Below are 21,961 nucleotides of genomic sequence, written 5' to 3'. Positions count from 1 at the left end.
CCCCAGCCCCACGGCGAATAAAGCCCTTTCCCCCTCCTGGTGGCTCTTTGTGAGGAGGGAACCGCTGCCTCTGAGGGGCTTTGGGGCTGGATCCCATCACCCCCAAGAAACCAGGACCCCCCCCCGGGTGCCCCCCAGGGCAGGAGCAGAGCACAGAGAGGGGAGTGACCCCTGTCACCCCTCCCCTTCTCCCCAGCAGCCATAGTGTTTTTGTAAAAGGGTTTTACTCTTCATCAAAAAAATAATTTACCCCCCCTGGGACTGAACAGGGGTGAGAAGGGCAGAGCATCCCAGCCCCAGCATCCCCCAGCCCCAGAGCATCACCAGTGGCTGCACCAGGGGTGGGTGACAAACACAGACAAACCCCAGAGTGACAAACACAGGGAAATGGGGGGGTCCTGCCCTGACTCCCCCCAGGGCATCTGGCCCACCCTGACCTTCCCCAGAGACTCAAACTGAGGGAAAGGAGTTAACAGAATCTGGGAACAAAGGGAAGAGAGTGGTGGTCAGACCCCAGATTCCCCAGGAGCAGCAGTCAGACCCCAAAGGCCCCCAGGAATCTGGAGCAGGAGAGGTGAAGGCTTTCACAGGAGTATCTGGCTGTGGGGCCACGGCTCCCTCAGCCCTCAGGAGGCACCTGCAGCGCCGAGTAGAGCATGGCCTGGCCCTCAGGCTCCTGCTTACCTGGGGGAAAAGGGGAATTTATGAATTTGGGGCTGATTTAGGGGTTTGTGGAAGCCCCCATTCAACAAGACTCATCCACCCCCATCCCAGCAGCCCCCAAAAGTGACACCCCACTCCCCCTTACATGAGAGGCACTTGAGGACGTTGTGGAAGGAGCCACCAGCGGTGCTGAAGGCCCAGAGGCCAGTGCAGAGCGTGAGGATGAAGATGGGGCCCAGGCTGGCCTCGTACCACGGGTTCAGGAAGGTCTGGGGACACAGAGAGAGGTCACACCTTCCTGAGCCCTCCAAGGGCAGCAAAGAGTGCCCAGCCCTGTGGAAACCTGACTCAAACACCAGCTGAGCTTTGTGCCCCCAAATCCTTCACTGACCTCCTCCAGCCCGGGCACCCCAAGGGGCTGGGGGTGCCTGGGGCTGTAACTCGCCCCACAGCCCCAGGCAGGGATTGGGGAGGAGCTGGGTGGGGGTTCCTGTGCCCCCCAGGACTCACCAGCCCCGAGGTGAGCAGGTGGCTGCCCACCACCAGCCCCAGGCCCCCGGCGCGGCGCCGCTCACAGGCGTCAAAGAAGATGATGCCCCAAAAGGTGTGGAGCAGAACCAGGGCCATGGTGAGGAAGGCTGTGGGGAGAGACACAGAGCCTCAGAGCCTTCCTCCTCCTCCTCCTCCTTCTCTGTACCATGGCTCCAGCAGCTCACCAGAGGTGATGAAGAAGTACGGGGAGTCCCCATGGATTCCGACGGTGCCCGGTCCCGCAGAGTCCGCCAGGATGTTGGAGATGGAGAAAAGGCCACTGATGATGCCAAAGGAGAGCCCAGACACTGTGGGGGAGCCGGGGTCAGGGGAGCCCCCACAGCCCCGGTGGGCTCAGGGAAGGGCAGGAGAGGCGGAGGCAGCACCCAGGGGCTCTGCTCACCGTAAGCCACGCGCCGCAGGGAGAGCGGGGAACGCCCGTCCTTGCTGAGGGTCGCCAGCCCTTCATCGGCCTTCCTGCCCCGCCAGAGAGAGAGAGAGAGACCCAAACCAGGGAGAGAGTGAGCCCCATGCCAGGGAGAGGGGAATGGAGAGCGTGAGCCCCATCCCAGGGAGATCATGAGCCCCATCCCAGGGAGAGGGGAATGGAGAGGGTGAGCTCCATCCCAGGGAGATCATGAGCCCCATCCCAGGGAGAAGGGAAGGGAGAGCCGCGGTGAGAGGAGCGGCTCCGCTCGTTCCCGGGGTTTAACAAGTAAAACACTTTGCGGGGCTCCTCGGGACACAGAGCCCCAAACCTGCTCTGGCTTCTCCAAGCCCGGGGACACCCCAGCCCCCGGCACAGCCCCGGACGGGCTCTTACTTGAGCATTTTGAAGCAGGCGAAGCGGCAGAGCTCCTGCAGCAGCACCGCGGCGGCGGCTCCGAGCGGCAGCAGCGCCGCGTCCTCCCGCCCGCTGAGCTGCACCCACACGGACCAGAGCAGCGAGGCCGCCAGCAGCGACAGCAGCCAGAAAAACGCCCTGAGGGCAAACGGGACACCGGGATGGCACCACGGGTACCGACACCGGGATCGGGACCCGCGCCTCAGGGCACCTCACTCCGCCACAGCTCCCTCAGCCGCCCCCGGCAGCAGCAGCGCCCCGGTGTCCCCCGGAGCCGTCCCAGAGAAGCCCCCAAGGGCCTCTCGGACCCCGGCACGGCCCCCTCAGCCCCCGGCCCCGCTCACCCCGCCACCAGCACGATGAGGAGCAACGGCTCCGCCGCCACCGTCAGCAGCACGAGCGCGGCCGCGGGCCCCAGCGCGATGGCGGCGCAGCCCAGCAGCACCGCGGCGGCCATGGCGGCACCGAGAGCGCCCCCCGGCGGCCAGGAGGACCCGCCATGGCCATGGTGGGGTAGGACCAGTCCCGGGACAGGGGGGACACAAGGGGACAGGGGGGGACACGAGGGGACAGGGGGGACACGAGGGGACACCTGACACGGCCTGTGCCCGGGGTCACCATCCGCAGGGTCACCTGCAGGGTCACCTGAAGGGTCACCTGTCTGCATGGTCTCTTCTCTTCTCTTCTCTTCTCTTCTCTTCTCTTCTCTTCTCTTCTCTTCTCTTCTCTTCTCTTCTCTTCTCTTCTCTTCTCTTCTCTTCTCTTCTCTTCTCTTCTCTTCTCTTCTCTTCTCTTCTCTTCTCTTCTCTTCTCTCTCACCCTTCCCCTGCTCTCTCCCCATTACTCTTTACATTTTTTCTCTATTCCAAGCCCCTCACCTCTCCCTTTCCGATTCTGTCCCCCAACCCCACGCTGCTGCTGTTTACAGAGGAGTCGGGAAGAACAGGAAAACTTTATTTAGACTAAAACTAAATTTATTCTATCAGCCAGCAAGAACAGCCTGGACGGCTCCAGAGCCCCTCCCTGCAGATTATTCCACCTTCCTCTGGACTGACGGTGCCACGGGGAGTGCTGGGCACTGAAAATGAAGATTTTTCATCCATCTTCACGTCTCCTGCGAGGAAAACTCCAAACAATGTCCCCTGCAGCCTCTTCCGCAGGAATCCTGCGAATGCCATCTCCTGGGCACGAGGCATTGTTCAGGGGAGAATCAGAGTCACTGCCTGCCTTGGATTAATTCCCCTCCCTGTTTTGCTTCCGCCTATTAAAGCTGGGAAATGACACAGCACATCCGAACCCTGCTGCCTTCAGCTGCACCTTCCTCCTCGGACCGACCCCCCCAGCACAGCACCAGGCTCTGGGTGTCCAGAGCATCCCTGCAATGGAGCCCCCTCAGCACAGCAAGAACCAGGAGCCTCCTTCTTCCTTCTTTTTTTCTCCTTTTCCTTCCTTTTTCCCTCTGGTTTGGTTCACATGTTGAGTTTTCCCTCAGGAAAGGTGCGCCTCCCTCGCTGCTCCGTTGTTGTGTTGATTTTTGGCAAAAAAAAACCTTTTAATAATTAAAAAATGAAGACATAAAAATAGAAATATAAAGCAAAATAGGGATTTGGGAGAATAGGAAACAAGGTTTTGGGATGGGAGATGGAAAAGCCCTTGGTCTGCCTCCTTTCTGTGGCTGTGATGGGTTTGCTCCATGATGCCTGATGTGAAGAATCAGTAAAAAAAAGGCAAAAAGAAAAAAAAAAAAAAACAACAGAAGGAAAACAGAACAGTTTCCTTTTCCATGCAGAAACACAATTCCAGAGCTGCACCTGGGATGCAGGATGCTGCTGGGAAGTTCCAGCTGGTCCCAGCCAGGGAAGAGCAGCTGTTTCCCCCCTTTGGTACCTTATGGCACATTTCATCCAGGTCCCTTTCTTTTAATGGAGTCTCCAAGTTTTCCCAATTTTTGCAACTCTTAGACCATCACAGCCAGTCCTGGAGTCATTCCCAGCCCTGAGCCAGCAAATCCCACTGAATTCAGCTCCCACGCCAAGGGTTTGTCCATTCAACCCCATCTGATAAGCCAGAATCACCCTCAGGGATCTTCCTCGCCCCTTCCCTCCCCATTCCTTTAATCCCAGGATATTTTAACCCTTCCCTGCTCTCCCCCAGTGCCTCCTGGCTGAGCTGCTGACCCCAGCCCTGCTGGGATTCTTCACAAGGAGTTCAGATTTCTGCTTGGGTCGGGATTTTTGAGTTTGGTTGTTATTCTTGAGGAGGAGGGAGAGGAGGGTCTTGTGGAGAGGAGGATTTGAGGAGATTCACTTCCTGCTCAGCATTCCTGGGCATTTAACCCTTTGCCAAACAGATGGGGGAAGCTCCTTCTGCAAAGCACAGGGAGGCTGGGAACCAGCTTTGGGATGTGCTGGAAAAATTCTTCAGTTGGGTTCGCTCTTGGTAGGAAAAAAAAGTCTGCTTTGGGGAATTTGGGTTTAACATTGATTGGAATCCTTAAAATCTGCAGAAATCTTTCGTTTAAAACTAACAGGGGATAAGATGAGCTCTGAGGCCACTCTCAACCCCTTCCATGGCTCCTGCACCCCAAAGCAGAGCTCCTCCTGTGCTGTGCAAGACTCAGCTTGCTCTTTCGTGGCTTTCAGAACTTCCTCTTCAACAGTCACCAAAATCTTGATTTTACAGCTCTGTCTGTTTCTCTTCCCCCCTTCCTTCCTCCTCTGGTCTGCGCCCATTTCCACCTGGATCCCGCCCACTCCTCTGCTCTCACCTTCTCCCCAGGGTGTTTTTACCCACTATAAAATAAAATAAAGTAAAATAAATCTTTGACCGTTCATGTTTCTTCCTCCTGATGAAGAAACTGATGCACTGGAAGGGGAAATGAAGCCAAAACAAGAAAATCCCCCAAGATTTTACGGGAAGTCGGGAGTCACTCTGGCTCCCAGTCAGCATCTCTGCCCTCTCTCCCTGAAGAATTCGCTATTTATAGCTCTGCTTTGCTCCGTTAGAACATAATCAAAACCATCCTCTCTGCATGTGAGAGCTCATCCAGCGGCACTGACCCTCCCTAGGGGAAAACTTCCCAAGGTTTGCAATTCGGCCGTCCGAAAACGCCTCTGCACGGGAAACTGGGAAACTTCTCCGCACGGGTCGCGCTCAGCGCGGGGCCGCTCGGCACAACCCGGGCTCCCTGCCCCGCTACCGAGGAGGTTTTTTCGGCACAACCCGGGCTCCTTCTCTCGCCACCGAGGAGCTTTGCTCGGCTCAACCCCCCTCGAGTCATTTCCTGCTTTCTCAGGGACCGAAAGTCCCGCGGTGCAAGAGCGGAGCGGCTCCGGCAGCCGACACCCAGCGAGGGAGGATGAATTTCTGCATCGCGGTGCTCCTGGTCCTTCGGTCCTTGCCGGGTAAATCAAAATTCCCTGAGTTTTTTCCAGGGTTTTCTAAGGGCAATTTGATTTTTAGCTCGCTGCTTTGATTATTTAATTATTTTATTAATAATATATTGTTATTATTATTATTATCTCGCGCTCCTGGGATGCCGCGGGGCAGTTGATGGGGGAGGATCTGGAGGCTGAAAGATCTTGGGATGGATTTTCTTGGAGAAAGGGAAAATAACCAGCGGGAACACACGATGTAAATTACTGAAAGTTTCATAAAGCCTCTGCTCGGAGAACAGCGGGACAGTGAATGTTTCCCACATTGTGTTCGAATCATTTGCAAACTCCAGCTGGGAGCTATTAGGAGACACGGAGAAAAAAACCCCAACAGGATTTCCTGAGAGTTCTGTGGGCAGTTTGAGATGGGGAAGAGCAGAATCAGCGAATTGAGGGAGGAAAACCCCAATCTGGAGCTGCTTAGAGATGAGCACGATATTCCCCCATCTCTGGGAAGGTGAGATTCAGAGCAGCACCAGCTGAGGGGAAATGGAAACCGCAGCTCTTCCTCTTTCTTTTGAATTTTCTCCTTCTCCTCACCGAAGGAACAGATTTAAACATGAAACATCAGCGAGGGGATTCCCAGCTGGAAGTTCTTTTATTCTCTGTTATTCTTAGTGGGACTGCGGTGTAAATAAGGAGTGACTTTCTGGGAAAGCTCCCCCAGAGCTCAGCGCTGCTGGAGCACGGCCAAGGGAGCGTGGGAAGGGGCAGGACGGTGGCCAGGTCCCAATTTCAGCCCAAATTTCCCCAAAAGCTCAGGGTGGGAGTGGGACAGGTCGAGGTGTGAGGCTGTGCTGTGTCCCTCCTGCAGAGCTCCAGTCCCAGCCTGGAATGTTCAGACTCAGGCAGCGTTTTCAGAGAATTCCCTAATGAGGATTTGGGATTTGGGAAGCCTGGATTTTGGGATCTGGGCTTTCCCCCCAGGCTTTGCCAGTGCTGAGGAAATCAGGGATATGAGAGGAAGAAGTGGGAGGGTTTGGAGAGGGACCTGGAGCTACAGCTGGCCCTGGGCATGACCAACAGCACCACTCCAGCTATTGGTGGTGTCACTTATGATGACAATATTACAATGATCTTATTTGGGACTATGAGTATCAAACTATAAAAACAAATTATTATTCCATATCTGCCATTCTCATGAGTATTACAGTGTCTGAATCTGTGACTATTAGAACATTAATAGCCCTAATTAATTTGCTTTAAAAAATCCTCCCCAAAACCCAAGAAAACACAGAGAATCTTATGTTTGGAATAGGGAATGAGCCACTCCCTCCAACTGTGACAATGTCACATGGGTCAGAATTTATTTATAGTGGCCCAGCCCTAAGAAAACATCAGGGTCCCTTGTGAGCCCTTGCAGGCAAAGGCACTGGAGCGGCTGGATCTGGAGGAGAGGCTCATCCCAGGGCAGAGCAGCTGGATCCTGGAGGAGAGGCTCATCCCAGGGGAGGGCAGGATCTGGAGGAGAGGCTCATCCCAGGGCAGAGCTGGATCAGGAGGAGAGGCTCATCCCAGGGGAGATCCAGCCCAGCTCTGCCTCTGGGCTGCAGGAGCACAGCCAGAGGCTCCATCCCCACCACTGCATCTCTCGTTTCCAGCACATCCACACCCAAAAACGAAGGAAAACCCCAGCTCTGACCTCGCACACCTTTAGCTGGGATCTAATTCTGGGGCAGGTTGTAAATCCCTCAGTCCCACAGGAAAGGGGTTTTGCCCAAAGCACCAATAACTCAATGAAGCTTCCCATGACCCCACAGCTCAGCCTCGTGGTGATCCCTTGGTTGTTCCTTTGCTTGCAGGGAAGGCGGAGGTCGAAGATGACACGGAGGAGATCGCACCGGATTTATTTGAATACATGACTCATTTAAGTGAGAAATGTCTTCTTTTTTTTTTTTTTTTTTTTAAAGCATTTTTACCATTTCCCACTAGCCACAGCAGAGAGTTGGGATAACCAGGGCTGGGAAGGGATTTATCTGAGCTGTCCAGACTCATTTGAGTTGCACAGGGGGGAACAAGCCAGGACATGGGGGAAGGACTCAGCTCAGCCCATGCTGGACAGGAGTCCCCAGTGCCCATAGTGCCACCTCACCTGGAGCTGTTTCCATTTCAGGTAATTACTATTATTCCACAGAAGATTATTACTACGACAACACCACAGCAACCCCTGCCACGTACGTGTACGAGTTTGATTCATACGAGGTGAGTTGGTATTCCCATAAAAACCAGGTTTTCCTCACCCAAATCTCTGCCACAAGGATGAATAAATGGATTAACCCTGCTGATTTTTAGACCACAGAACAAATCAAGTGAGTTTGAGTAAAGTGTCCATGAACAGCAATCATGGGACGGTTTGAGTTGGGATTTATTTCTCCAGTTTGCACAGAAACAGTGCAAAATTCCTTGTTTTCTCAATTAAATACCATCAAACCATCCCAAGGAGGGCTCTCTCTCATAGGAGCCAATCCTATGCTGTGATATTCCAGTTTATTTCTTTTTCTCCACGTGCAGACGAACATCACTGGAGACCTAGATTATGAGAAGTTTCTTCGAGAATGGAATGCCACCAGTGAGGTTTCAGGACTGCCAGACACAAATGCTCCAGGGGATGCTAAGGACACTCCAGGGGATGCTAAGGACACTCCAGGGGATGCTAAGGACACTCAGGTGGGTGCCTGGCAGCTCAGGAGCTCTGCCACGGGCTTTTAGCACATGGGACTTTCTGACTGATTTCTTTGCCTTGACTCACCAGGATTTTCAGGAGTCACTGGGATCGTCCCTGCAGGGCCACCTCACCCTCATCATCCTCCTCAGCTTCCTGGCTCTCCTGCTATGACCCCCACACTCCTCCTCCAAAGGTACTCTGGGATTTCACCACTCACTCAAAGCGTGTCCTTCAACCCAGGGAAATCCAATTCTTTCTGAGGCAGCAGCTTTCCAAAACAATGGGAAGATAAGAACCCTTCCAGGCAGATACCAGCCCTTCCAGCTGTGACCCCAGTGATGGCCTGGAGAGGCTTTTCTGGGTGTTTTCACCACGACCTTGGCCTTCAGTGGGACCTTCACTGCTGTGAGCAACCAGGCCCCTCCAGCCAAGCACCACAACACCCTGGGATGGTTTGGGTTGGGATGAAGCTCACAGACCAGCTGGTTCCACCCTCCTGCCCAGGTTCCTCCAAAGCTTTCCCCCCTGGAGCTCCCCAACATCCCAGGAACACGCCAAGCCCTGTCCCACCACACCCTGCTCACCTTTTCCCCTCCTTCCAGACCTTGTGGCTGGGATGGTGAGCAGGACGTGCCAGGTGTTGATGATGACATCCTCTCCATGAGGTGTTGTCGCTGTTCTGGAACTGCTGAGACTTTGTGTCTGAAGGTTTTGGTGAGAGCAACTCAGGAACCCTTCAGTCCTTTCCTGTTTCCTTGGATTCTGCTGTAAATAAGAACCTCTGCCAATAAAATCCCCAGCACCCGGTGCACGGTGTCTCATGGTAAATAATCCAGAACTGGAATAACAAATGCCAACAATGTGGGCAGTGTTTGTCCCACCAAAGGATCTTCTGGAGCCTCTGAACCCAGCCAGGAGCTTCCAACTTTGTTTCTTCCAGAAGTGCTTCTTTTCCAGAAACACCCACAATATCTGGGAGAAGATGGACCAGAAAACCTCCCACCACCCCAACTCCACCACGGAGTGCAAACCATCACAAAAAATGGGTGGTTTAGGTCAGGAAATCAGAGTTAAATTCCTTTTTGGGAAAGGAAAAAAGTGCAATCCCACACTCAGTGCCCGTGTTGCTTTTCCTCGGGAGAGTCAGCAGCAAGAAGAGATGGAAAACAAACTGGCCCAGGTGTACCCAGGACAAAGGAGGCTGAGTCAAGGGGTGTTGAGTCAAGCCGACAGGAGACTCGTGGTGGCCACAGCTCCCCAGAGCCCTCAGATCCCTGCAGACGCCTCCCAGCTCCCGGCGGAATCTCCCGAGCCGCCAGGGCAGGTAGGACCCGTCCCGCCCAGCTCGGAGCAGCGGGGCCAGCCCAGCATTCCCAGGATTTCCAGGCGCCCGAGCTCGGAAAGATGAAAAGTTTTGTTCGCTACAAAGGCTCGAAGAGGGTTCAGAGCGAGACCGGATGCGCTGCCTGGCAGTGCCACCTCCTGGCTTTGCGCTGCCATAAAGGTGGATCGAGAAAAGCCGAGAACGCCCCGGAAAACGATTCAGGATCGCACAGCAGTGAGATTTCCAAGCCTGGAGTGGAGTAAAAAGCAATTAAAGGAAAAGAAAAGATCTGGATGAAGGTTATGAGTTTATTTCTACAAACCATCCCTCTAATGCAGATACAGAAAATAAAGCAGTTTGTTGTAACCTGACCAAAATATAAATTGAATCACTCCCTTCCAGAGCAAATCCTCAAACCAAATCCTCACCTTCCAGTGGTGTTTTGGGACAGCAATATCCAAACACACCACGGATGGACAGCTGGACATGTCCTCTCTGCTCCCAAAACTGGAAATATTCACCCAAACCTCTTTAATCCCAAAATGACACCACCCTCTTGGCTCTTTCACAAGTTCCTTTCCTAGATTTACCCTTTTCCTCCCACTCAGAGGGTGCTGGTGGCTCCATGGCCACTGTGTCCATGAGCAGCCACCCAGCTCTCCTGGCAGACCCCTGGGATAAGCAGCTTTAACACAAAGAGGATTTTCCCTGCAGTTGTGAGAACCTTTCCCAGTTACCTCCTGGTAGGAAGCAAGCAGAAGGCTCTCCAGGTCTCTGGTGTTTTCCAGCAGCTCCTTATCAAACCATCCCAGGGAAATATTTTCTCCGTGGAGTTTACACAAAGCTGGAACAAATCTGAGATTCCCATGTTGCATTGTTGGTTTTTTGTTTTTGTTTTTTTTTAATTCTGTCACCATGATGCCAAAATGTTTCTGGTTATTTGTGTCTCCAAAGTTAACAGAGTCAATATGTAAATATTTAGAACTGCTTGTCCCAGAATTGTCCTGTCTGGGCATGAGGGATATCAGTGGCTCACAGGCTCTTGTCAAGGATCATTTTCCAGGAGAAAAGCTTCAATAGAGAAACATTCATTAATTATTAATTTTAAACAGGAAAAGAATTTCCATAGGGATATAAATCCTGTCTATCCACCTGGGGAAATCTAAATTACATATATCCAACTAGAGGGAAATATAAATCCCATCTATCCACCCCAAGGGGGTTATAAATCCCATATATGCCACCCGAGGGGGATACAAATCCCATATATTCACACAGTGGGATACGACCCTCATATATCCCCTCTGAGCAGCTCAGATTTTAGGAACTGGGCTATTCCCCAGATGTGTGAACCTGCCTTCCCTCCCCGATGCATTGGCAGTGCTGGCAAATTAAGCAAAAATAACCGAAATTCGCAAAAGCCGCTGTACCCTATGGCGAGTGAGACCCCGGACCGCACTGGTGACACCGGCTGTGTGAGGGGACGTGCCAAACCCCGCGGGGTCCCGTCCGCACAGGACCGGGGCTGCGAACCGTCCCGGGGCCTTCGAGGAACACGGAGCGGCGGCGGCGGCCCCACGGGCAGACCCTTCCCGAGGCCGCGCCGTGGGACACGGCCCCCACAGGGGAGCACGGCCGGGGACGGCCGCGACCCCCGACCCGCGCCCACCCCACAGCTGCGACCCCCGGCCTGGTGCGACCCCCACAGAGCCGCGATCCCCCTCAGAGCCGCGACCCCCAGCTCGATGCGGCCTCCGCAGAGCCGCAGCCCCCTCAGAGCCGCGACCCCCGCCCACCCCAGAGCCGCGGCCCCCGCCCCGGCCCCGCCCCCTCAGGGCCGCCCCCGGCCCCGGCCCCGCCCCTCCCGCTCAGGGCGCGCGCACCCGCCGGCCCCCGCGCGCGAGCACAAGCCCCGCCCCCGCGCGTCCTGACGGGCAGCGCGCTCGGCCAATAGCGCGGCACCCCCCGCGCCAATGGCGGCGCGGCGCGGGGAAGCCCCGCCCCGGGGCGGGGCGTGGCCGGGGGGGGGCGCCATGCGCCGTGTCATGGAGGCGCAGTGTGCGGGCGGCCATTGACGGTGCCGGAGCTGCTGCGGAGCGGCGCGGCCGGGGCGGCCCCGGCGACCCCCGACCCACTCCCGGCGCGCTCCCGGCGCCCGCCGCAGCCGCAGCGACCCTCGCGGCCGCTCTAGGCCACCCTCCCTCGCCAGTGCGGAACCGCGGGAGGGGGGGCAATGGAGATGAAGAAGCGCATCAACCTGGAGTTGCGGAACCGGGCCCCCGAGAAGGTGAGGGGCGGCGGGGCCGGTGGGGCGCGCTCCCCCCGCCCCGTGGGGCCGTCGCTGCCGCCTCGGGCCGCGCAGGCCCGGCGGCACCGTTGCCGAATCTGGGTCAGCCGTGGCGCAGGGCCCGGTGGGGCGCGGGCGGCGCTTCCGGCGCGGCCCCGGGACCCGCGGCCCCCCTTCATTCCCCCTCCGCCTCCTCTCTCGGGGTGCCCCGAAGTTCCCCGGGGGGCGCGGCGGCCTCGGCTTCCCCCGACGTTAATCCGCCGCTTCCCCCGGCCGCAGTAAACAGGTCACGGCGGCGGCCCCGGCCGCGGCCCGTCGCTCATCCCGGCGCCTTTGATTAGTATAATTAACGTTCTTTCCCGCGCCCGCCGCCCCGTGGGGGGTCCCCATACCCCTCCCGCTTCCCCCCCTCCGCGCTTCCAACTTTCAATTTCTTAGAAAAGAGCCCACAAAAATAAAAAATATTAAAAAAAAAAAAAAAGCTCCGAGCCGCTTGGCGAGGCGGGAGCGCACGTGCGCGGCGGGCCCCGCGCTGCCCCCGCCGCTTCCCGGGGCTCCCGAGCATCGCTCCCCGCTTGGCCCCAAGGAAACCCGCGCCCGGTTCTCCCCAGGAGTAAAGTCCTGAGACTTTCGTTCTCCCTGACCCGGCGCACGTGGGGTTTTTGGGGGGAAAAACTGCCCGAAAGTGTTGATTCAACGCGCCCGGTGGTGTTTGCGGGTGGCAGGTACTCGGAGAGGCCTCGTCGCGCTGCCAGCTGGGGATGAAGCTGGGATCCTCCCTCTCCTCCCGGCAGCTTGGCTTAAAATTTGGTGTCCGCGTGGAATAATGGGCGTCTTTTAATGAAAAAATAAAGTAAAAGTGGGAAGCTGGCCTCGTGGTACTAGGGGTCGGCAGCACCCCCAAAATTTTGTTAGTGTGCGGGGAAAAGAAGTCACCTTGTGCTTGTCCTTTGCCAAGTGGATGTTCCACTCTGGATAAAATAATTTGAAATTAATTGGCTGCTTCTTGTTGCTGCTTATCCAGGTACGCGACCTGTATTGATTATTGAATGGCTTGGGCACAAGGAAATTTATTTATTTGGGCTCCATTAACCTCTAGGAAAATAATCTGGAGTCAGAAGGTTTAAGGTTCAGAGAGAAACTGGTTTTATGAGTTTGGTTATGCACAGTTAAATTAGGAGACCTGAGAAGTCAGCAGTTGGTTGGCTCCAGTGCTTCTGTGGGGAGCTGTACGATGGAGTTTTGGGGTGAGGTGCCTGTTTTTGCAAAGTTTAATGCACGCTTAGAGAATGGGAAACTACTGCATAAATTCTAAATTAGGGTGGGTGTTGGTGACTTCAGGGCAGGAATCCGCTCTGATTTTTAAACAGAACCCCAAACGTGCAGGCACTGCCCAGTCCCTGGGGTGGGTTCCAGGTGGATTTGCTGCCGTGACACCCCCGTGTGCCTCGCAGGTGACAGAGTTGGTGCTCGATAACTGCCGCTCCAGCAACGGGGAGATCGAAGGCCTCAACGATTCATTTAAGGAGCTCCAGTTTCTCAGCATGGCCAACGTTGAGCTGACATCCCTGGCCAAGCTGCCCACGTTGAGCAAGCTCCGGAAGGTCGGTACCTTTGGGCTGGCAGAGCCGTGGTTGCACCTTTCAGCACTCATGGCTGGACTCCTGTGGTGCTGAAGGTGCTTTGTGGGTGTCTGAAATATATTTTTGAAGAGCTGAAATTGTTTTGGGTGTTTCCAGTTAATTATGACGAGCTGGGTTTGGTTTTTGGTCAGTGATTCTTGGGGCAGTGACTGCTTGGATGTTGTGAAGGTCCAGCTATGCCTTGGTAGGGTCACTCCATGAACTCCAGTCCTGATAACTTAAAATTGAGATGCCCAAACCCATGAGACTTTAAAGAACAGTTTATAATTCTCAACTTAAAGGAACTTTTTTGACAGCTAAAGCTTGTTACCTTGGGTGAATCTCCAAAAGTGATTATATTCTTAAAGGGAGGACAGTTAACAATGATGCAGCTGAATTTGAGGCCATAAATCTATTTGTTAATGCCTTTTTTTTTTCCTGTCCAATAGCTGGAGTTGAGTGACAATGTCATTTCTGGAGGCCTGGAGGTCCTTGCAGAGAGATGTCCTAATCTCACATATCTAAATCTAAGTGGCAACAAAATCAAAGATCTTGGCACTGTGGAAGCTCTTGTGAGTATGAAATAGGAGGGGCTCTGGGGAGATGTAATAAATACCATTTTTTATCAAGAACCCTTAATATTTTTGCAATGGATTGATAAAATCTCGTGGTTGACAGACTCAGTGCCATGGTTATAGGACAGCATGTGTGGAACCCCAGTGCTGGAAAATGGGATGGGATGTCCCAAATCAGAGATGGTTGGGCTTGTTTTGTCTGTGAAGAAAAAGTGGCCAAGGTGTGTGGTGCTGATTCCCCTGGGCTTGTTGTGTTTGTGTTTGTCTGCTGGATTTTCATTAAAATGTGAAGTGATTCAGACACGGGTGTGATACAGGCAGGAGTGGGGCAGCGAGGCAGAGGAGGGAATTATTCCACACAGAGGTTGGGAATTATTCCACACAAGTGCCTTTGGTGGGGATTTGGCTGCTGCCAGCAACTTGGACTGAACTTTGAGGGAGAAAATTCTAAGTAGAAATGAGAGATGAGGATAAAGTAAATTCTGTTATTCTTGGGTTGTGACTCTGCTGTATCTGGGAGCACCACGGGGGGAAAAAAAAAAACCAATATTTTCATTTATTTTCAGCAAAATCTGAAGAATTTGAAGAGTCTTGACCTGTTCAACTGTGAGATTACAAACCTTGAGGACTACAGGGACAGCATCTTTGAGCTGCTCCAGCAGATCACATACCTGGATGGGTTTGATCAGGAGGACAATGAGGCACCAGACTCAGAAGATGATGATGATGGTAACTTCCTGAAACAAACATTCCTGGGGGCAGGAATGGGATGCTGGAATAAAGGTCCTCATGGAGTGCAGGGTTTTCCTGAGCACACAAGTGCAATTCTGTTTGTGCTTCTAAAAACAGAGATCAGAGTGTGTTTGGGATTAATAAATAATAACAAAACCAGGTTCCAGTCCTGCAGAAGCCACCTTGGCTTAAGGGAATTGGACTGAAGATACTTTTGCAAAGACACAAATATTCTTGTTGCCAGCAGTAAAGCCTTTTGTGCCACTGAGTGATACAGAGCAAGGGGACATGCACACTGCTTTAAATAAAAAAAATTACAATTTTACAGGGTTTCATAATGGTTTCAGGGCCCTGCTTCAGTATAATACAGATTTTAGCTCCAAAAGCACACCTAGTTTCTTTTGGTCCCAGCTTGGTTGCAGTCCTTAAGAGGGCTGTTAATGCTGGCAGGATTTTGTATTTGTAGCTGCTTCAGACATCAAAAGTTTTGCCTGAAGCTTGTTATGGAAAAACACTTGGGAGTCTTTCTTAGAGAAAAAAATGACAAAATTTAACTTGGTTACAATCATGGTCATTTCCCAGGTGGAGAGAATGAAACTGAATTTCTGTTCTTATTTGTGTGTCCTTCACTGCAGAAGGGGATGAAGATGATGATGATGATGAGAATGAAGCTGGGCCTCCAGGAGAATATGAAGAAGAAGACGATGAAGACGATGGAGCTTCAGATTTGGGTGAAGGTGAAGAGGAGGAGGAAGTTGGTCTTTCATACCTGATGAAAGAAGAAATTCAGGTAAAGTTCGTAAACGCTGCCAAGTGCAGGAAGCAAAGAGAAGCTCCTGTGGGGTTCTGTGGTCACAGAAAACAGTTCTGGTACAGTTCCCAGAGAGCAGAAAACAGGCACCTTTCAGGAGGTGCTGAGTAGGGTTCTTGTAGCTATGAACTGATCACACAAATCACAGAAGGACAGAAGTGAGGCCCTGGCTCTGCTCAGGTCCTCCCCTCCTGCAGGGAACGTGCCCAGGGTGGGGTTTGTGCCCCAAAGCAGCCCCTCCATTTGGGATTGAAGGGGATTTGGGATCCTGTGGCCAGCCACTGCTGGTTCTTTGAGAGGAGTTTGCTTCCTGCCAGGGAGTTAATGGGGAGAGGGTTGAATTCCAATATTCCAAGGGTCAGTAGCAGAGGTTTGTTTCCCCGTTTTGACTTATTCACACTTCCTGTATACAAAATTCCACCAAGCAGAGGGATATAAAAACAAGAGTTGGGTTTGTTGAATTCTCTGGAGCTGATTATTAATTCACTGACATTCCTCATCTATCAGCTTTAGAACAAGACAAAAAAAACCCCAAAAACTTAACACAAAAACTCACTTGTTTTCACAGAGTTATGCACCTTTTCCTCCAGGCCCTTACTGTGGGTTCAGAGGCAATCTAGAGCTGCTGGCACCTCTCTCACAGTTAATTTTTCAATAACCTTGAGCTGGCTTAAAGAAGTGATCAGTGGGGAAAAGCAAAGAAATGAGCCTCTGGGGCTGCCTGATGCCCTGGTGGGGAAATTGCAGGGAATTCCTGGATTTCTGCTTGGGATCATTGTGGAAACAAGACTTCAATAAACAGAAATTGTAAAAATGTCTCCCAATTTTTGTACAGGATGAAGAGGATGATGATGACTACGTTGAAGGAGGTGATGAGGAGGAAGAAGGTAAGTGCTCAAGGATGGAAGTTGTGACTGAAATAATCAATTCTCTATAATTGTTTGTGGGTTTGGGGCATGCACGCTAACAAAAGAAACAAAATTAAAGTAAAAGTGAGGAACAAAAAAACAATTTTCTGAAAGGAAAGGCACTATCTGCTGTGCAGTTGGAAATTGTTCTTTGTTGTGGAGAGGAGTGGGGCTCTGCTGTGCATCTTGTTATTTACATACATTGAAAATATCCCTCAAGTGCACCAGAGTCTCCTCTGGCAGCCAGGAGCAGCTGGAGCTTTCCCTTTATCCAGCTCCTCCATAAGCAATTCTGCTACAGGGACAAAGTTCTGTTTGCAAGAAGTGGCTTACTGGAGTATTTTTTAATGAGCTTTTTTCATTAAAAATTCTGCATCTTTGTAAAGACAAAATCCCAGAATTTCTCCCCAGCTGAGCTCCCATCTCTTCTATATCCTGGGCTCGGTGGAGCAGATTTGGGAGCTGGATTTTCCACTTGCAAAAACAATATTTCTGAAGCAGCAGCCTGAATTCTTCCTTCACTTGGTACAAATCCTGGAGTCAGGATGGGCCACTGGCCCGGGGGTGGCTGCTGGGGAATGAATGGATGGGCTGGGGCAGCACTGATTGCACTGCGAGCTCCCACCAGCAGAGAGCACAGGACACCACCCAAAACAGCCCTTGGGCACAGGGAAAACAGGGATGTTCTGCAGGATCCTGGGCTGGGATGTTCTGGGCCTTGGTCACAGAGAAACCAGGGATGCTGTGCAGGATCCTGGGCTGGGATGTTCCACTGCACAGCACCCAAATCATCCCTCGGGCACAGGGAAAACAGGGATGTTCTGCAGGATCCTGGGCTGGGATGTTCCACTGCACACCACCCAAATCCAGCCCTTGGGCACTGAAATCCCAGGGATGCTGTGCAGGATCCTGGGCTGGGATGTTCCACTGCACAGCACCCAAATCCAGCCCTTAGTCACTGAAAATCCAGGGATGCTGTGCAGGATCCTGGGCTGGGATGTTCTGGCTTTTGGCACAGGAAAACCAGGGATGCTGTGCAGGATCCTGGGCTGGAATGTTCCACAGCACAGCACCCAAATCCAGCCCTTGGCCACTGAAAACCCAGGGATGTTCTGGCCCTTGGCCACAGAAAATTCAGGGATGTTCTGCAGAATCCTGAGCTGGAATGTTCTGGGCCTTTGGCACAGAAATCCCAGGGATGCTGTGCAGGATCCTGGGCTGGGATGTTCCACTGCACAGCACCCAAATCCAGCCCTTTGCTACAGGAAACCCAGGGATGTTCTCCAGGATCCTGGGATGGATCCCAGGATGTTCTCCTGGATCTTCTGGCCCTTTGCCACAGAAATCCCAGGGATTTTGTGCAGGATCCTGGGCTGGGATGTTCTGGCCCTGGGCTGGGATGTTCTGGCCCTTGGTCACAGAAAATCCAGGGATGTTCTGCAGGATCCTGGGCTGGGATCTTCTGCAGGATCCTGGCTGGAATGTTCTGGTCCTTGGTCACAGAAAATCCAGGGATTTTGTGCAGGATCCTGGGCTGGGATGTTCTGGCCCTTGGTCACAGAAAATCCAAGGATTTTGTGCAGGATCCTGGGCTGGGATGTTCTGGCCCTTGGTCACAGAAAATCCAGGGATTTTGTGCAGGATCCTGGGCTGGGATGTTCTGGCCCTTGGTCACAGAAAATCCAAGGATTTTGTGCAGGATCCTGGGCTGGGATGTCCCATCAGGAACACACCTCCATTCCCCTCCCCTCCTGTTCTCTGTGGGCAGACCATAATGAGCTGTGTGTGTCCCTCTCTCCTCAGCAGAGGGTGTCCGAGGGGAGAAGAGGAAACGAGAGCCCGAGGATGAAGGCGAGGAAGAGGAGGATTAATTTGCAGGACCAGACTCTCCAGCTGAGGAAGACGCAATAGTGATTATGCAGCTCTGTATGTCCATGTACCATAGATGTCCTGACAGAAATCCTATGTTAACTTTTTATAGCAGAAGTGTGGTTTTACTATTCCTGCCCCTTTTATCATTCCAGATAAGCTCTGATAGCCCATAGGGAACCTTCTGTAGAGAACAATTTTCAGCCCTATAATCACTGAAGCCGTTGGCAAATTCCCCCCCCACCACCAGACTTTTCTTTGGAGCTCTTTCATTTCGTACAATCTTGCTGTGTTGGTCATTGTTAGCCCTGAATCCAACCCCATGTCCCATGGGTTTGATATTGGGAGTTTTCATTCAGGATTTTCAAGTTTTTATGCTTAAAAAGCTGAACTGAAAAGTGCTCTACAGCGAATTCCCCACTCTGTTAAATCAGTTGACTCTAGGCCAAGTTTTCCATGGATTCAACTGGAAACCCCCAGCTAGATGACACCCATGTTTCAGTTTTTTTAAAAGGTGACTCCTGTGATTTTTTTTTTCCTGTGATTTTTTTTTTTTTTTTAAGGCTCCTCTCTATTTTGGGTATTCCAGGGTAAAGCCTCAGTGGGTTTCAGAAGATGTTTTTGTTTTCCTGCTTGCTCCAATGTTCAGTGTTTGGAGTATCCACTAGATTCCTTCAAGGGTGTATTTTGGCAAACTGAAAGAATTGTGATCCTTACAGGATTGCAGTCTATAAATTTTTCCCCAATTCCATTGTCACTGCAGGTATTAACAAAGCAATTAATGTGTAGTTTTAAACCTTTTTGCCAGAAATCTTTGTTAAACTTTCACTCACTTTGCTCTTGCATTGTCATTCTGGGAATTCTGCACCACTCATGGCTATAAAATGTATAAAATAGATGAAATATGCATTTCTGATGCAGAAGTGAACGGGTAACTCCTCCAAGCGTGTTGTTTTCCACCGCCCAGCTTTTCTAGAACTGTTGAAGGGAAGAATGAACCCAAGTTGGCCCTTCTCTGCACTTCACCTCTTAAACTGTTTCAATCTGGCTGTAAAACACTCAGTTTGTGTGTAACAGTTGGGAATAGTTGGGGGTTTATATTGAGTGGCTGCAGAGAGAGCACGAGGGATGTGCAGAGAAGTTTTTTTTTTTTATCTAGCAGCCTTTATAATTCCTAATCTGCCCCGATGTATCATCTTTTCCCGTTGGAAACAAATTTTCACTTCCAGCATTCCTCCTTCAGGCCTGACCTGGGTTTCACAGGGCGTAGTGGTGGTGTCACACTGACTGGCATCAGTCTCACATAGGTCCTGAACCAAATATCACACACAGCTTTATTGCAGAGACTTATTTTTGTATCTGTCCTGGCTGCCAGGAACTGGTGAGAGCCTGCAGGTGGGAGGAGGGAGATTCCTGGGTCTGAGAGAGTCAGTTCCTCATCACCTGGTTCCCTGTGGGATGTCCCTCAGGACTTTCAGTGTGTGACCTCCAGCTCTTGGGTGGAGTTTAGATCATGCAGGGTTGAAGTTCTGCAAAGCCCCACTCCCTGTGTGTGTGGTTTGTTTTTCCCCCCCCTGTCTAGAGCCTTAACTCTGGGTTTCTCCTGAACCTTCCCGGCCTCGAAGCGGAGTCTGGTGGCACACTGGGGAACAAGTGACTCCTTGGGCTTTGTGCTTTTTAAAGGAGATCTCTAAAGACACTAGAAAAGCTGTGCTGAAACTTCCTTTGCAGCCACAACCAAGTCCTGTGTTTGTGATGAGTCCTGGCTGGGTCAGTGCATGGTTGTCATGTCCTGAAGCCTCTGGGCGAGGCACTCACTCCGTGCTCAGCTTTGAGAGAAAAAAATGTTTTTTCCCATCCTTTTGCTTATTGTCCTTAGATTGAAACTTGTTATTTATAAGTGTGTACGTTAGAGCACCTCCATGTCAGGGTTTTACTTAACTGTCTGTTACTGATGCAGATAAAATTAGTTTTAAATGGAAGAAAGAAAGAAAAAAAAAAAAAGAGTCTATTTTGATGGATTAAAATAATGTGGATAGTGGGCTTGTTTGGATAAGCAAGACCAGAGCTCTGAGGGGTGACAGCCCTTCCCTAGGCCAGACTTCCCACTTCCCAAACAGCCACAGTTCCACCACGTGGAACCTGAGCCCCTCACGAACCCAAGAATCTGTCCCAGTGTCACCATCCCCGGTCCCGTGTCCTCCGCTCGGCATGCAGCAACAGCGTTTTTTAATGAGGAATTCAGAGCCTCCAGATAACTTTTGAAACTTTTTTGCTTGGTGGGTGGTCTTTTCATGCAAATACGTCAGGGTGGGTTTTATATTTTGTAGAGGTTTTGTCCTATTTTAATGCTCTTTGTATGGCAGTCTGTATATAGTGTGGTTTGGTTCCTTCTCCGACTCTTTCCTGAAACTTTGGAGTAACTGATTTTGTGCAACTGTGTTTTGAATAAAGCCATGACAGTGTTAAATTAAAGACAACAGCCCTGCAGCACTCTTCTGGTAACTTTTAGTTGTAACAAAACATGTTTCCTCCCCATGTGTGCTGTAAATTTTAAATTAAAAAGTTTTCAAACCGAATTATTTCAAATAAATTGAGACTATTGTATTGGATTACTTCTCGGGTTATGTCCACCTGTGGGAAGGAATGGAGTAAGGGAATTTTCTTTCTGATGGTGGAAATCTGCAGAACAGTGTGTGTTTCTGGGGGTGGAACTCGGACTTGTGGTACTTGAGACCTTGGTAACATTGGAACAGTCGAGGAAGGACATTCTGGAAAACCTGAATGGTTCCCTGAGTGTTTCCAGGTGAGTTTTACACAGATGTCATAGACATCAGAGTCTGGGTGAGTCTTGAGATTTGCTTTTCACAGGTCCTGCCTTGTGCCTGGCAGCCTGAGCCAAGTCTGGTGCTGAAATATTCCTCACACAAGAACAATGTTTAAAAAAAACCCTGCTGCTCCTCCCGAGCTAGAGAAAGCATTGTTTTATCCTGGGATTAGTCCAGCATTCCTGGCAAAAATCCCTTGGATGCACTTGAGAAAGCCCTTGGCAAACAGGCTTTTCTGCTGCTGGATGAGCAATTAGGCAAGAAATGGGTGGTGACTTTCTGGGATATTTTATTTAGTTTTAAAGGGTGGAGAAGAATTGCTGTTCCAGCTGAAGCCCTACATCTCTACCCTCTACATTTCCCAATGGATCTGGGGCCAAAGAGAACCTAAGTTTTGGGATGACTTTAAACAGATTAAATCCATCTTTTGGGGCTGCAGGTGAGTGAAGTAAAACCAGGCTCTCACGCAGGAATTTGATGGCAAAGGACAAAGCTCCAGTGGTGTGTGGGCACATTCAAAGCCAGGAAAAACCTGCTGTGTGGCTGTTGGCTTCCTCAGCTCCTCATGATGTGGAACCGGCTCTCCCTGCCCCAACCTCTGCTTTAACAACGCCAGGCACCTGTCGCTCCTGGATTCTCGAGATGGAATTGGGCAGGGACCGAGGGATGCGGCCGCTACCCGCGGTCCAGCAGCGCCCTCGCCCTGCACAGCCCCCCCGCCCTCCATTTTGTTGCAGTGAGGGGAAGCCGTGCCGGCGGGCGGCTTCCTCCATCCTGCTCCTTCCTCCTCCTTCTCCTCCCGGGGCTTTTGTCTTGTTGTGCCCCTTCTCGCTCCCTTCCCGGCCCTTATCTCCCCCTCCCAGCGGTG

At 51.9% G+C, this 21,961-nt stretch overlaps 2 protein-coding genes and 1 long non-coding RNA gene across 6 annotated transcripts; 1 reads left to right on the top strand and 2 right to left on the bottom strand.

Moving 5' to 3' along the window:
- Nucleotides 1–205: 205 nt before the first annotated feature.
- Nucleotides 206–2,532, bottom strand: APH1A (aph-1 homolog A, gamma-secretase subunit). 2 transcript variants are annotated; one of them, XM_071417573.1, is made up of 7 exons: nt 2,383–2,532; nt 2,018–2,176; nt 1,598–1,680; nt 1,380–1,502; nt 1,174–1,301; nt 809–932; nt 206–684 (listed from the first exon to the last, which is right to left on the bottom strand). In XM_071417573.1, exons 1-7 carry the CDS (start codon nt 2,493–2,495, stop codon nt 620–622), a joined length of 795 nt encoding a protein of 264 aa, XP_071273674.1. In that variant the 5' UTR covers nt 2,496–2,532; the 3' UTR covers nt 206–619. The 2 variants fall into 2 exon arrangements, with proteins under 2 accessions (XP_071273674.1, XP_071273675.1); XM_071417574.1 differs by having other exon boundaries at nt 1,598–1,671.
- A 6,058-nt stretch (nt 2,533–8,590) lies between these two features.
- On the bottom strand, nt 8,591–11,115 carry LOC139585121 (uncharacterized). Of its 2 annotated transcripts, XR_011676935.1 has the most exons (3): nt 10,892–11,115; nt 10,199–10,532; nt 8,591–9,710 (listed from the first exon to the last, which is right to left on the bottom strand). It is a non-coding gene; the product is annotated as an uncharacterized lncRNA (long non-coding RNA). The 2 variants fall into 2 exon arrangements; XR_011676934.1 differs by having other exon boundaries at nt 10,199–11,115.
- A 358-nt stretch (nt 11,116–11,473) lies between these two features.
- Nucleotides 11,474–20,844, top strand: ANP32E (acidic nuclear phosphoprotein 32 family member E). 2 transcript variants are annotated; one of them, XM_071417583.1, is made up of 7 exons: nt 11,474–11,748; nt 13,203–13,352; nt 13,820–13,942; nt 14,512–14,674; nt 15,313–15,467; nt 16,324–16,375; nt 18,203–20,844. In XM_071417583.1, exons 1-7 carry the CDS (start codon nt 11,695–11,697, stop codon nt 18,265–18,267), a joined length of 762 nt encoding a protein of 253 aa, XP_071273684.1. In that variant the 5' UTR covers nt 11,474–11,694; the 3' UTR covers nt 18,268–20,844. The 2 variants fall into 2 exon arrangements, with proteins under 2 accessions (XP_071273684.1, XP_071273682.1); XM_071417581.1 differs by having other exon boundaries at nt 11,475–11,748; nt 18,200–20,844.
- Nucleotides 20,845–21,961: the final 1,117 nt, after the last annotated feature.

This window comes from Agelaius tricolor, unplaced genomic scaffold (genome assembly GCF_023055355.1).
Source record: "Agelaius tricolor isolate 1412-34295 unplaced genomic scaffold, bAgeTri1.0.p SCAF_69, whole genome shotgun sequence".
NCBI classification, from domain to species: Eukaryota; Metazoa; Chordata; class Aves; order Passeriformes; family Icteridae; genus Agelaius; species Agelaius tricolor.
Note: the sequence above shows the minus strand (reverse complement) of the source record. Positions and strands in the feature narration are given on the sequence as shown.